This window comes from Syngnathus typhle, linkage group LG1 (assembly GCF_033458585.1).
Source record: "Syngnathus typhle isolate RoL2023-S1 ecotype Sweden linkage group LG1, RoL_Styp_1.0, whole genome shotgun sequence".
Lineage (NCBI taxonomy): Eukaryota > Metazoa > Chordata > Actinopteri > Syngnathiformes > Syngnathidae > Syngnathus > Syngnathus typhle.
The window spans coordinates 8,782,656-8,798,562 of NC_083738.1; the positions used below are offsets into that span (position 1 = coordinate 8,782,656).

The 15,907-nt window shown below is 40.8% G+C and overlaps 1 protein-coding gene across 2 annotated transcripts in view; it reads left to right on the forward strand.

The window, feature by feature from the left end:
* psd2 (pleckstrin and Sec7 domain containing 2) overlaps positions 1-15,907 on the forward strand; it is a 30,026-nt gene that overhangs the window by 8,230 nt on the left and 5,889 nt on the right. The window contains exons 3-9 of one of the 2 annotated variants that reach the window (XM_061282336.1): positions 713-1,474; positions 12,059-12,256; positions 12,734-12,814; positions 13,653-13,765; positions 14,439-14,499; positions 15,673-15,763; positions 15,839-15,882. In XM_061282336.1, the coding sequence (XP_061138320.1) occupies positions 713-1,474; positions 12,059-12,256; positions 12,734-12,814; positions 13,653-13,765; positions 14,439-14,499; positions 15,673-15,763; positions 15,839-15,882 (1,350 nt within the window). Of the gene's footprint in view, positions 1-712; positions 1,475-8,166; positions 8,545-12,058; positions 12,257-12,733; positions 12,815-13,652; positions 13,766-14,438; positions 14,500-15,672; positions 15,764-15,838; positions 15,883-15,907 lie in introns of those variants that run through there. The other variant, XM_061282345.1, reaches the window with a different exon arrangement.

The following is a 15,907-nucleotide window of genomic DNA, read 5'->3' on the forward strand; positions in this document are numbered from 1 at the left end:
TCGTGCCTCATAAGCATGTCTCTTTGTCGATGCCATTTTAGAGTGTCCTAATTCAGTTTTTTTTTTTGCACAAATCGGTAGTATTTCTTTATCAATAGTGGCGGAGGTACCTACTCTACGTATTACGTACAGCTCTCTGATTGGTTTACCGCCCCGGCCTACGTATTTTACGTACAATGTAATGTCCTCTGATTGGTTCATCGGGTCTACATATTACGTCCCTGTGGCGGCAGCCACACAACAACAGATTTTGGAATTTGGTCCACTCAAAAGGCGCACCTTATTAAAAGACGCACCTTTGTTTTTGGAGACAATTAAACGCTTTAAGTACGCCTTATAGTGCGGAAAATACGGTAAATAGGCAGCAATGCATTTCTACCCAACTGAAAACTACTTTATGGAAATATAATTAAATTGGATAAATAACAAAGTCAATAAAAACCTAGCACTGTTAGCAGATTTGAAAAAAATGTTTTGGACCTCGTAAAACTGTACTGGCATTCTTAATTTTTTATCGGCTGACTGGTTCATGCTGAACATTTTTAGTCGTAAAATTGTACCTAGTATATAGTTCTATTAAAAAAAGCAAACAACAAAAAAGGAATTAGAACCGTTTGCGCTTTTCAAGCTGAAATATTACATGTGCGTGTCCTGACGATGAAATTAATAATCTGATTTGCCTTATGTTGAAATCACGTTTTTGTTTTTGCAGATTAGTGAATGGCATAAATGGAAATCAAGAGGATGAAGGTGGTGAAGGGGAGTATGAAGGATGCGAGGGTGGGCCTCATCTACACTTAGACACTTTTAGCTCTGACTTTGAAACCACTGTGGAACAGGCTGACACAGAAGTGGAGGAGGAGGAGGAGGATGTGCCAAAAGAAGGAGGTGGGAGAAGAAACCAGGACAGTTTCAGCTCAGTGTTTGAGCAGATTGTTGAGCAGGTGCAAGAGGGAGAGGAGAACGAACAGGAGACAGGCTTGGAAGAAGAGCGACAGAAAGGTCAGGTGGACAACAGAGATGGCTTCAGCTCCACATTTGAGCGCATCGTGGAGTCTGCCTTGCTGAGAGGCGGGACCTGTTACAGCAGTTTGGACTCTCTAGACGTGCTGTCGCTCACCGACGAGACTGACAGCTGCGTCAGCTTTGAAGCGCCGCTGACACCACTCATCCAACAGAGGGCTCTCCTACAGGGCCCTGAGCCTCTTGAGCTGGAGCTGGCAACTGTTCAAGAGCAGGAAGGGGCTGAGGCTGGACCAGATGCTCCAACCGAAAAACACAGGGAAGGGGATGGTACTAGAGGTGGAGCTGGAGCTGCGGCAGAAGTAAGAGGAAGCCCGCTGAGGACCACCATACCAGGAAGCAGGTCAGAGTTTGTTCTGAGTCAGCCTGGACGCTGGGCCGTCCCGAATGGATACCATACTGACTCCCAGGATGCCATGGAAACTTGTGGAGCCATGCACAACTCTGTCAGGTAAGAAGACAGTCTGGTTTGTGTCGTATGTACTGTTATGTGGAGGTAGAACTGCGGTGCAACCCACATTTCGCTTCAGGCTAATGAAACATGACATTTGACGGACAGTGATAGATGTGTTTTTTATTTAATAATCAGCCTCTTTCATGTTTCTAAATATGAGACTCTCACTCTCACTCTCTCTCTCTCTCTCTCTCTCTTTCTCTCTCTCTCTGAAAAATGCAAGATGTAAGGGTGAACATAAATAAAAAATATTAATCACGATCATTTTGGTAATAAGTAAAATCAAGATTATTCTAACGATCATTCATTTTTGGTGCCAAACTAGAAAATGTTGAAATACTAAAAATATTGAGACAAACAATTTCTTTGAAACACTAATTATTCATTTTCTTTCCTTGTTTAGCTTCCTTTTAGTAAGTTCCTTTTGGACCAAACTAAATTGATAAAATGTGTTATTTTAAAATACAAATATTTAGGATACACTTGCCAGACTTTCACCATGTGTCCAGTTGCAAACAGAAACGTCTTTGAGATCCTGACCATTGCTATGACATTTACTAAACCAGTAGATGGCGTGAGGCTGCATGGGCAGCAGAGAGGTGATTCAGCTGAAGGAACTGGTGTCTGTTATTTGTTGTTACTCCAATTTAAATTTAAACAATAATTCGTGCCAACACAATATTTTTTATGTTTCAACAAAATATAGAATATTTGGTATAGAACAAACGGGTACCATGTTAAGGTTATAAATCTTAATGTTCTTTATCTATTTGAATTCTTCTTGGTACAGAACAAATGTGTACCATGTTAACGTTATAAATCTTAATATTGTTTATCTATTTGAATTCTTCTTTGTCACAGTATCCCATCAGTGGTGACCTATTTTCAGAACAGACTTGTGGTCTACACGTGTTGTCCTTGGGCGTAATTAGTAGTAGCTGTGGGCATCTTTTTTTTTTTTTTTGGAAAGGCAATGCATAGATTAAAAAGGCATGTTTGCATCTTGTAAATCCACAATGGGAAAATTTGCAAACGGTGAAATGTGCTAATTTTAAGTGTTTAATGAGCTTTTAATGCTTCTGACTGCATTTAACACTGGCAAATGTCTAAGAGCATAATATTGATCACTTCACACTCATGTTCCTCTAATATTGTCTGTGACATGTGATTCAATGGATGCATGTATCAAATCTTTTTACCCACCCCAAGGATTACTTTAGTAGTAACCATGGCCAACTAACACAGATGAGCGCTACTGAATGGGGGCGGTGGTAACAGGAACCATATGAGGACAGCCATGTAACCTGAACTATGGTAGCACGGCAGTTTGGTTTGCCTAGACACATTCGTCCCTCGCACTGCCCCCACTCGCGTTTCTACAGTTACAAATCAACTGGAATGCCAAATAGATGTGCAGACCTCTGACATGATCTCCTCTGCTAACTGCTGGGATTTGTTTTCCAGGCTTTCCCGGTGTTTCCGCAGCTCAGTAAGCTTTGATAAAATGGTGTGGGTCCAATCCCACCATCTACAGATGTTGTGCTTTAGGCACAGGCTTGCTTCCTGACCACCAGTGCCAAACTGAAAGAGCTATTGTTTATACCAATGACATCATCGTCTTCAGCTTTCCTCTAGCGAGCAGCAGGCTCTTACTGTGTGTGTGTGTGTGTGTGTGTGTGTGTGTGAGCGAGAGAGCGAGAGAGAGAGAGAGAGAGAGAGAGAGAGAGAGAGAGAGAGAGAGAGAGAGAGAGAGAGAGAGAGAGAGAGAGAGAGAGAGAGAGAGAGAGAGAGAGAGAGAGAGAGAGAGATTACAGCCCCTCTGTGCAGGCAGCCTCGCTACACATTTTATCAATTAAAGTTAGAGCGGTGACATCTGGTGGGCTAGCTTTCTTTTAAAGACGGTATGTATTTTGTAATGAACCAGTCACTGATGTCTATTCAACAAATGTTTTTGGCAAATCAAAGAGGGTGTCAGCTAATATAGTACAAGTTAGTGGGGTTTTTTTCTGTTATTGACGGTGGACAATTAAGACCCTTTTTAACATGTTTCTTGAAGTCAGTCTTCTTTTGTGGAATTTAAAAACCCTAATGAAAATTTTGGCATCCTTCTTTTGTGTGACTCACATCATCTGTAGAGCAGATGTGAGAAAAAGCAAATATTTCCCCTACAAAGTATCCGCTTGTGTCCTCTTTTTTGGTACCGACCTCCCCCTCCCCTTTGGATAGTCTGGCACCCACCGAAGGTCACTAAGATAAGTTGTCTTTACTAAGGTGAAGTCCATCTATAGAATGTTATAGTAGAACTGTCAAAACTGATTGTCTCAGTGATTCAGAATTAAAAAAAACATGCAATTAATCTTACAGCATTTCATGCAAGAGATTTACTGACTTAATTGGCATGCACCTCAATGATCACACACTGAATTATAACATATAATTTAAATGCAAGCATGTGATATTTATTGTACATTAAGATCATTCATAAAAGACTTAATAACACGCATGTTTGGAAATAACACAATTTCATGTAGATCAGTGCTTACAACCGCTATTGGTACAAAGTATGCACGAGTATGCAACACCATTGAGCACAAGGAAGGATTTTTTTTTTTGCAAAAGCAGTACTGGCAGGCACCGCAATTCCGTTCTTGCCTTTATGAATTGCTATTACCAGGCTCCTTGCAGTAAAGTAGACAACAGGGCCCCCGAGCATATATAAAACACCGGCAAGAATTGCACATGACTTGGAGTGAGCTTTTGAACACATGGGAATACAAAGTGTACATTTCAAATTTGATCCAGTAAACTAACTGTTCAGACTGAGATGAGAATGAGACATGTAGCCAACAGATGTGTAATTTAAAAACAACACAACTCATTGAAATGCTTAACATGAGGCACTGGGACAAAAGTAAGACACGACAATAAGCCACTACGCTCAGAAATCCATTGCACAAACAGCGACTATGCACCTGTAGATGTTAATGTGGTTTACTCATTTGCACGTGTACAGCATCTGTGGTTGCACATTTACATGCAAGCACTCCTTTCACAGTGCGTCTGTGCGGGAAACATGCTGCGAGTGTGTGTACCCCCCCCCCCCCTGCGTTCAGTCGGACCAGATCTAAGCTCATGCACAGCAGATAACACATTTGATTCCATATCAGAGAGGCGGCCCTGCCTTGAGAACTAATCTCCTACATGTATGCTATGCCAATCACGTGAAGGCACATATTTGCAGCGCATGTGCAAACAAAACTGTGAATCGTGACACAATTATGGAACCTCAAACTTCTCTATGTGCTGAGTCTTTGTGTTTTCAAGCATACACTCACCCACTCACATATGCATATTTACGCCTGACACCGCTGGAATAAAACCTTGAATGTGATTCTATAGCGTGGCAAAACCATCCTGCAGATTATCCCCTCTTGGTTCTCTGGTACTGACATAGACACACAAACGCGTGTACACGCACTCACACACATGCACATGAATTTTACTGCATTCTCCCCACAGACTCACACACACTGTCGCTGAATCATTTGAGCATCAACAGATTTATTCCTGTCTATTTTTAGCTGCAGTCTGTGTTTCACACACAGACTGCAACGTCTCACTGTAACAATAACAGGTTTGCGTGACTTTTGTGCTTCTTCCACACATGCTTCTCTCTTTGTGTCTGACTTCTGATGAGTCAAAATTTATAAGAGAATCATGTCTTCCTTTTAGCATTCGGTTTTTGTCTTTCTAACAAAATTTATTGCAACCAAAGAGGTTTTTATTCTTGATGTATTTATTAGTGAACAGGATGGATTATAGCAATGTGTCAAAATCAAGGCCCGGGGGCCAGATACGGCCATCATCATTTTATGCGGCCCGCGAAGACAATTTTTCCTCAACTTTGTGTCATTACTAAAATTACAAATAGTCTTCACTTTAAGAATATAGACATTGCTTGCAATTTTTATTACCATTCGTCTTTGTAAAAAATGTAAACAATTTTTACGAGTCTCTGATTTCAAAAGCAGTTATTCATCAGTTTGTTGGGTAGCCTATACTGTATGTAGTATATTGAAGACGTTGACAGTCATAACGGCCTTCTGAGGGAAACTATGACTATGATGCGGCCTGCCACAAAAATGAGTTTGACACCCCTGGATTATAAAATTCCATTCAGTTACTGTGTGAATCAAAGAGAGGGCGGTCTGCCTCTTGAGTTTTTATGCCAATTTGTAGTGCACAATTTTCTAAATCAGATGAGAATGTCTGCATCTCCTTGCAACCCTGGGCAGGAAAATTAGGTTACAAATAAATGGACGGTGTAAAGTAATTTGGAATCTCTATTCTTTTGTCCGTAAAAGGCCACTGTAGTTTGTTGTTGAGGCAGTTTTTCTCCTCTAGCTAAAATAATAAACTTTAGCAAACTAGCCAGGGTCATAATAGTTTTTAGATTTCACATTATAGTTAGATTTTATTTAATTTTTCCTCTTTTCTTTTACATTTAGTTATAATTAGTTTGTAGAGCAAGCTTGTTAAAAAAAAAAATTATGATAAAGCTCAATTTTAGTTTAGGTTTGATTATTTTTACTATTTGTTTTAGATTTTTTAAGTAGGCTTTGTTGAATGCAAGATAAAAATAATGAAACAAAAGGTCACCAAGTATTCTGTGAGCTACACTTTTCAAATGACTATTTGACATTCCATCATCTGTGAAGCAATACTGAAATAAACACACTTAAAATGAACCCTGAAGCCTCATATATGATATTAATTGACAAAGACAAGTACGAAAGCTGTTTTCATAGTTAGTTTTTGTTTGTTGTTTTCTAAACGAAAAATGAATTAGTTTTCATTTTTAAGTTCATTTTCCTTGTATTCCATTAGCAGAAAGCTTTTTCTTTAATTCAAATTTTTTTATTGAGTTAGTTTTTGGTAATTATGATAACCTTGGAAATAAGAGGGACTTTTTGACCGACGCTATTTTTATCTGAAATAAATATGATACTTTTTCAAATGTGTTGCTGTGAATGCTAATGAGTGACTATACTGCTAAACAGGAGGGGCGGGAGACCAATTGCAATGAATTCTGGGACTAGTATCAATGCGTGCAGTGGATTAAAATGGGGTTATTGCTGTTTTTGTTATGCTCTGTGCTCTTTTCCTGGTTGAAAGCAGTTTCGAATAAATTCACTGGAAAGAGCGAGTGCTTTGACTAATGGAGCCTTTCCGTGGGTGCATGCATTAGCAAGCCGCTAAATGATCCCCTATGTTAGCTGCCATGAGAAAATCACATCTGTGCTGTCTGTACTTGCTGTTTGTGAAAGACTTGAGCAAATGACAAAGGTTATCCATGAGTCATGGAACTTTGTTTACAAACTGATCAAAGGTTGTGCTTCAAAAAAATCATTCTGGTGTTGATGTGTGCGCCCACAGCATTCATCTGCAAACCACCGCATGAAACAGATTGCTACTCTGTATGAATCCCATTAAACAATCCATCATTGTTGAATCTCTATTCTTATCTTCTGCTATATTCCTGACCTTCCAGCTGCTTTTCTGTCATCAGCCTCTATTTCTCCTTCATTCCACATAACCCGAAAGAGGAAGAAAGGCATGCAATAGTGTGTCATGATGTTTTCCTATTTTGTGGCTGCTGTGGTTTGACATTTACATTTCATCATGTACGAATATGTTTGTTCTAGAGATCAGCATTTACAACATTTCATTTGTTGATTGTGGAAAAATAACCAATCATTTCAAATGTTATATTCATATAGTATAATATAAGTTCCCATATCCTGTTGCAAAGAATGTGTTTCCCACATGGTTAATTAACAGTCAGTTACACAAAAGCACAGAATTCGTAACGATCAATTTGTTTACATTTTATTATGCCCATCGCATTGTCAATTTACACGTGCAATCAATACAATTAATAATGCAAACAATATATAATCAACTAATATAAATTCATTCTGGCAAAATATTCAGTTATCTCAGAGTACTGCATCCATGTGAAAATGGCAGGAAAGTCACAAAATGAAGATCACAATTTACTCGTGGGCCGCATCTTTCAGAGGACCATTATGACTGTCAACCCAAATAAATGTATGAGCACCTCATATTATATACAGTAAAAGCTACAAAACAAACTGACAAATAACTCGTTTTCAAATCAGACAAGTAGAAACTGGTCAAATATTTAAAAAATATATATATTAATAAGAGTGAAGACAATTTGCAATTCTAGTAATGACACGAATTTGATGCACAATTTGTCTTCACGGGCCACATAAAATGATGTGGCGGGCCGTATCTGGCCCCCGGGCCTTGTGTTTGACACCTGTGCACTAGACAGTAGACAGGACTTCATCCTAGGCATGAAAACAGCGAACAGGTGAGTTGTCAGTGACAGAAAATGGGGTAATAAAAAATGTCATGAATCGGTAAAATTACTAATCTAATATTCTGCGCACTGCACTGTGACATTGCCCACTTGCCCCACCGTTTTTAAGGGCTTCACAATTTAAACCCATTAAAAGCGCAAACAGACGGACATATCAAACCATAACATTGCGTTGATGGACTATTCATAAACGACATGGTCCTAAATCCAGGATGTGCACGTCTCTTGAACTGATGTGCGGCTTCAGAGGAAGTTGGGCAGGAGCAACACAAAACCAGAAGGATCAGACCTTGCCTCAGGAAAAGTCTCCGCGGTGCTCTGCTCCGCCCCTACATCCTCTCTGGCGTGGAGTTTTCAGACAGGCAAGAAAACTTCTAGGAAAAAAATCCAACTCTATTCCGCGCGTTGGTAGCATGGCGGAATAATACACCGACGTATCATTCGTAGGCTGGATTTATATGAGAGCGGACTTCCGCTTCACTACACTAACATTCGGACTTAACTCGGAGTAAAATAACCAACCGGACCTATGCAGATTAGAGCGAGAGACGGATGATGTGTCGGTCCGACATCGCGCCTTTAACCAGTACTTTCCCAGATCTGAAACGATGTGGAAGGAGGAATATGATGCTCACTTCGATTTTTTGCTGGAAATCCTGTAAGTTGAATCTTTTTATTTCGAGAGCAATGGAAGCTCTTACTGTTGATTTTGCAGCGTGGCAAAGTGGAAAGAGTGAACCGGCGTTGCAAGGGAAATCACTGTAATATTTAATAAACATAACTGATTGTGCATATTTTAATCATTTTAGCGTCTTAGCTAATAGTGAGCAGTCCGGTAATCGAACAGGAAAAAGAAATCTTGAAATGTCACTATTTATGCCGTGATATTATAATTACTGTGTCCTGCACCGATCTGAAGTTCCTTAAATAGTCTCTTCAGCCTATTAAAATATGTTCTTTTTCTCCCTTTGGTTATCTTCATGAACGTTCTCTGACCCGTGCTGTGGCCAACAATTCGAGAAATCAATCTGAGCAAACATTGCAGTGCTTAAAAAGCCGCCCCAACAGTAGACAGTACACATTGCAAAAGTTTTTTTTAATGTTTTTTTTTTTAAGAAATCATATTTGCAATCCTCCATCAGCTGTTTTCTCTGTTATGCACTGTGAACCACACTTAAACAATGAAATACCAGAATTTCAACATTTTTTATTACCCCTCACTGCGATCACTTACTGTCCCACTCTTGCTCACACACACACACACACACACACACACACACACAAATAAACAAACATACCTCGGAGGCAGACAACTAAGGTGTTCGTGCACCACCAAAGAGATTAGGTGAGTCACTGGCATGCACCATCATGCTCACTGTATCTCAGTGCTTCTCAAATAGTGGGGCGCGCCCCCCTTGGGGGGCGCGGTGCTATTCCTGGGGGGGCGCGTGTGACCCTGGGGAACAGGCTTTTTTTTTGGCAGTACTAGAATAAAGTGTAATTGCGCGTTTACTACAGCAGGGGGCAGTGGCGCTCTCATTGTTACTTCTGTCACGCTTGCGACAGTGCAACATTTTACGACTTACAAGACAAGTTAGGATAGTCACGGTGGGGAGGGGGGGCGCGAATAGTTTTCTTCTTGCTAGGGGGGGCGTAACAGAAAATAATTGAGAAGCACTGCTGTATCTCTATCACTGACGCAAACATTTTAAGACAAACTGGTGCTTTCCAGTGAATAGGTATACAGTGATCCCTCGCTACTTCGCGTTTCGTTTATCGCGGCTTCACTACATCGCGGATTTTGCTTTCCAAATAATAAAAAAAACATTTAAAAGTAAAAATAAAACTTCTAAATTGGGGAAACATGTGACTAAACTTTAGGACCATGTAGTATCGCTCCAAATGTCCGTTTACATTCCTTTAGAAGTCCGTTGTCGCGTGTTAGCACGATCGCGAATTAGCATCTTTCCGCTAACTCGTGAGCCTGCCCAGTACTTCTTGTTGGCGACCGTACTTCGTGGATTTCACTTATCGCGGGTGGTTCTTGGAACAAATTACCCGCGATAAACGAGGGATTACTGTATAGCAACTAAGTACAGCATATGCAACAAAATACTGTCTTGTTATAGTCTACATTGCTTCCATTTTGTGTAGCATTATTTGCAGACATATGTAATGCGTAATCTGACTAAATGATAACATTTTCCGAGTCTACAGTCATCACCCCTGCTCTACAGGAAGCATCTTAATCAGATCACCCCACACCTCCCTAACCAACTCCATTGGTTGCCTTTGCACACATATCGGTTCTAATGGTTTCACACTACCGGATATAACAGCTGCCCACCCTGTCCCTAAGGATGAGCTTAGAACCCTCCACTTGAAAGGAATTTTGGCAGATAACAAACTGGGTAGTGAACATCAATGTCTTGCTTACTTATGCTCGCTGGATTGATGTGAACCTGGGAGTTGTTTTTGTTGAGATTCAAGATTCAAGAGTTTTTATTCGCCATGTTTGAGCGTGCCAAACAAGGAATTTGACTTCGGTAAAAGGACAGTGGCTCCAAGCATGCTTTTGAATAGGTCAAGGTCATGGGCATCATGGAAATAATTAAGGTCTTATTTAATCAGCCAAGAAAAAAATATATAACCTTGGGTGTAGCAAATTGTTAGGGCGTTTGGATAGGGTCACGGCAAAGGCTTAGTCAACTCCTGTAGCCTGCAGCATGTAAAATGGAAATGTTTGTTGTTGTATTACGAATTTGTGGCTTTTTCTTTAATGTTAGTCTCTAGTCACATGACAGTTTGGGATGTTTTGAATCACTGCACAATTGAGGCTGGCAGCCCTTACAAATTCATGTAGCACACAGTCCTTGGATTTTGCTGTACCCATGGTATCTGGCAAATCCTAAACGCTAATGGCTAGTAATGTATTGAATTTGTGACGGTAATTCAATCGGGTTGATCTGATTATGCAAAAACAAACGATCTGGCGGAATTGCTGACATGCCACACTGCTGCTCACCCTGAGGAGATGAACAAATGCCATTTGGAGTGATGGAGGAAAATAGGAATGAGAGGTTATGTTATGAAATGCCTCCTACATTTTAAAATGCTGTGTTTACTCAACCCAAATTGACACTATTTTGTATAATTCATGTAGGTAGTTTTCTTCATGCCCCTCAAAGAATGCAACCGTTTGTGAAGACTTGTCATGCGATATCTGTTAAAGCGTGTCATAGGATTATCATTGTGCGAAGTACCAACATTTGCTTCGAGACAAGGTGGTACAGGATGAGGTGATGACTGTGTCACGTGAGAAGATACAGTGTTAACTGTTTTTCACTGTTTCAATTTTCATGATTTTTTTTCGGCTAATACAGTGGCTAGTGACACCATTTGTAGTCTGGCATGAGTCTTTGCTGAAATATCTCATGAATTGTGTTGCAGGCTGAAACATGCACAATTTAATAAATGGTGGACTTTCCCTAAAGTGTCTGCGCTATGTGGACCTACACCACGCTGACACAACACCAAGCGAATGAATAAGTGACGCTGTGAAGCCTAGTGACTACTGTAGTTAGTTAGCCGCACGGCCACTTTGTAGTTTTCACTTCACAGAAACCTCTACTGTTTTGTCGACTTGCATAACTGCTCCTAATAGGGGTGGCTAATACATCCAAACTCTGCCTCAATGTCACATAGTGTCACACACAACTTAGCTGAGGCTATTTAACTCGGGGGCAACTTGAAGGGCTAGAGAGAACACTTTGTGCTTCTTGTGTCAGAGCCACGTTTACCTCAGAGCCGACTGAAAACTCCAAATTGTCCCTAGGTATCTTTGTGTGCCCTGCGATTGGCTGGCAACCAGTTCAGGGTGTCCCCCGCCTACTGCCCGATGACGGTTGGGATAGGCTCCCGCGACCCCCGTGGGGACTAAGCGGTTCAGAAAATGGATGGATGGATGGATAGATAGTGAAGTATTGTAAACTAAAGTTTTCGACGAGCCATGGAGGCAGATGAGAGCTGCCTCAACCTGATAAACTGTCAAAGATGGGCATAAATCTATTGTGTAAAATGTGCAAAAAAATGGCTTGTGAGTTTTATTAACCTGGACACATGGGCTGTGTGTTTCTTTTTGTTCATCAATGTGTTTGTGCTCCTCCCAACAGCGACGCCAACCTCACAGACGTGCTGTCTGACTCAGACGAGTGTGAGTTGGGCAGTCTGGAGCATTTGGAGCACGGTAGCACCGACAACCTCGCCAATGGCTGCCGAGCGGACTACGAAGCTGCCAAAAGGCTCGCCAAGCGCCTTTATCACCTTGAGGGCTTCAAGCGCTGCGATGTGGCCAGACACCTGGGCAAAAAGTGAGCACATGCAAGCATGAATACGACTCACAAAAACCTCAAATGTACTTTATCTTTTCAGGACAACCTAATTTGACCTTCTCTAAATGTTTTCATGCACATGTCCAGCAATCTGCTGATGACATTGTGACACGCTAAGCTTCTTGTGTTGAACTCACAATGGTGAGGTACTGTTGATCACTTGTTACGTGTTGTCTTGCTCTCACGATGTCAAAGCATGAAGAGCAGGATGAATTCTAATGGAACCTGGAGATGCACAAGGAGCGTGTTGTAAATTTGGTCTTTCATCTCCTTGAGAGCAGCAAGCTGTGCAAAACACACTAAAAGACTGTTTGACAAGTGCATTAAAAAGTTTAGAGAAGGTCAGATTAAGTTCACCAGCCTGAAAGCCGACTATTGCTACGTTTTTGTGCTCTGCCTGTGTGATATTTCGATATATTTGCCATTGATTCATTGTTGCCTTCTGCTTTCCTGCAGTAATGACTTTAGTCAGTTGGTGGCGTCAGAATACCTGAGTTTCTTTGACTTCTCTGGCTTGTCACTGGATCGGGCCTTAAGGTAATCCACACAGCACCTATACACGGCATGTGTGTCAGAGTAAGAAAGAGCTTGTCCACAAGCGTGTGGATGTGACGTTCACTGTTCACAAGGCATTAGCGTGGTGCTTGTTAAGCTTTTTTGTTCACTCAAGTTTGCCGATAGACCTGACAGCCAGCAAGCGCATCACTTTTTTGGAGCTGACCTGTTGGTGTTCCAACATGCTGTCGTCAGGCCGGCACCATGAAGCTTGCCTGAATATTTGAATACTGTTGCTAACGGTGACTTTTTTTTTAACTGTAAAACCGATGCTTTTATTTGAAATGGCTCAAACAATATATATATATATTTATTTATTTATATATTCATCTCCATTTGGTTTACAGTTTTTCAATTGGTACAGGGCCCAAAAAAGGGAAAGGCTCCAGTTTACCCGCAATGCTGTTGCAGATAGTTTATATAGAAAATGGATGAATGGATGGGATTGACATTCATTTTGAGCTAATGAAATATGTTTCACATGAATGCCCGAGTAATTTTGTATGCATTTTTTTCTGTAGGCAGCTTTTAGCCACTGTACCAGCTTTTCATCAGATATACACACATATGTTTTAAGATAATTTGTGCTGATGTCTGGAATGATGTGCTGTAATGTATTAACCGGTACTGTAGTCTTCTATTTTCTACTACTGTTGTTGGCATTTTGGCTCAGTAGTCTACATGCAATCTTGACGGAAAATGCAATTTCAAATTTCTGACAGTATCATGCGTGACCTCTTTGCCCTGTTTCCAAACACATGCTTGTCTGTATCTGTAACCTCAGACTTCTGACCTCAAGTTACCCTTTTATGTGTCACAGGAACTTTTTAAAAGCCTTTCCGTTGATGGGGGAAACGCAGGAAAGAGAGAGAATCCTTGTGCATTTCTCCAAACGTTTCTGCCACTGCAATTTGCAAACACTCACTTCTGAAGGTCAGAGCAATGTCGTTGCTTTTTAGAATTTGCGGAATTTAAGCAGAAGAATATATTCCATACCATAGTCTCTTAGAATAACTTGGTTATGTACTGTGTATTTATACAGAGTAACTGTATACATACGGTGGGTGCAATATTAGGATGCAAATCTAATTTTAGAGGGTCGCTGGTTTAATACAGTCTCGGCACACAACATTTTAAGGCTACGAACTGCCTGGCATATAAATAAATTTTCACGTGGCACAAGGCACGATCGATGACTTAATGTTCTGTCTTCTTTTGATTGTTTATATAGTATAGCATGTTTTAGTGACTATAGCGACTTAAGTGCAGTTTTGGGGTCACGTCGGCGTTGCAGCAAAAGAACTCCATCGGATCTGAGGATCCCTGAAAGCGCAGTCCAAGAGCTTTATGACAAACACTATTTAACAGAATGAGGTACTAATATATAAATTAGCACTGTTCAGTATGCAGTGGAACTTGACCTCATTGCAATAATATACATGGATACTATACAAACAATTCAGATGTGCCTAATGTTGTGGCCGGTGAATGTACAGTTTAATGCAGTGCTTTAACATTAGGATTTGCATTAGGGAATGCGCAGCATTGCAACCCATTTGTGTGTGACATGAAGTTGACCTCAGCCTTGTGTGTCATCCCTCTGCAGATGGAGCCCACACATTAACCTGCGCTCTCATGCTGCTTAACACAGATCTACATGGACATGTATGTGTTTACGTTGTCATGGATTCCGTCGTATCTAATCACCCCGCATATTTGAAAAAAGTTTGCCATCAATGGCATATCTTATTTTTCATCTCCATTTTTCGTTCCTTCTAAAGTCTCCTTCCTCCCCCACCCCTTTCTGACTCTCCTCACACTTTGCCTCCAAGCCTACTTTTTGACCTGTTTCTGTCTCTCTTGTCCTTAGATAGTCTCAAGTGTTCATTTTTAACTGGAGCATGGTGATGTGAACTACATAGCACAATCAGTAATCATCAAATGTCCATGTTCCCTCAACTGCTCACATCAACCCTGCCCCTGCTAAACACTCGCGTAGTGAATAGCCTTCCTTTAACTAACATCCTTTCTCTCTTTTTGGTTCCTTTTCTTCCCTTTCAAACCCCGCCACCCCCCTGCTCACCACATCCGGTTTCCTGGCCTCTCTCTGTCCCTGCAGGTGGTAAGTATCCCTCTGGTGCCCACACTCGAATTGGTCCTTGTAACGTGCTTCTTTTGGTTTCTCAACCAGTGTCCCAAATTTGGTGCTGATGCTCCTTGAGGTTCCCAATCAGCAAATGTAGCAGTCATCAAAATGACTACAATATAAAATATCCATGGTTCTCTAATGGATACTGCATATGTTAAAAGGACAAAATATGGCAAAGGTTATCGCTACACTAGTCATTGGCATATTAATCTGTTAATCGATTCTTTGCCCCTTACAAATAGTGGCGATTGTGTGAAATCAATAATTGATTAATAAGTTCTTAAAGTGACCAAGCCAAATGTAGGACGTGACTCTGAGGTACCATCAGAAAGTTTCTTCGAGTTTGCATTCTGAAAAACAGCATTACATCAGTTCTGGGAAGCTGTGCTACGTTCTCACAGAACAAAAGCACAACAGATAGATTCTCCCATTATAGTCGGGTAAAATAATCCTCAATGTCTTGCACTTCACCTAAACACTGTGCAGAAAAAACAAGTATTGGTAATCAATATGGCATGAAAAACAAAAAGTATGAGGGTTGGGGAGAGAAACAATGCCATCAAGTGGACAAAGGTAAAACTGCACTCAGCGCGGCCCCTTTCAAAGCCATTTTAGTAGATTTGTCTCCTTCTACGTCGTTTACATAAAATTACTAAATTAACCGTCACAGTTATGGATTGTTCTTTTCTCAGAATATTGGAAAGAAGATGTCTTGCCAGCAGTTTATCAGTAATCTTGATGGCCTCAACAATGGCAATGACTTTCCTAAAGACTTATTGAAGGTACAGCACTCACCTTCTCCTCAAAATGCTTGCAGGAAGATTTAGTCACACCCTTGTTCTGCTTTCCCTACACAGATCTTATATAACTCAATCAAGAACGAGAAGCTTGAGTGGGCTGTGTGAGTATGCTCTTAGTTCTGCTCA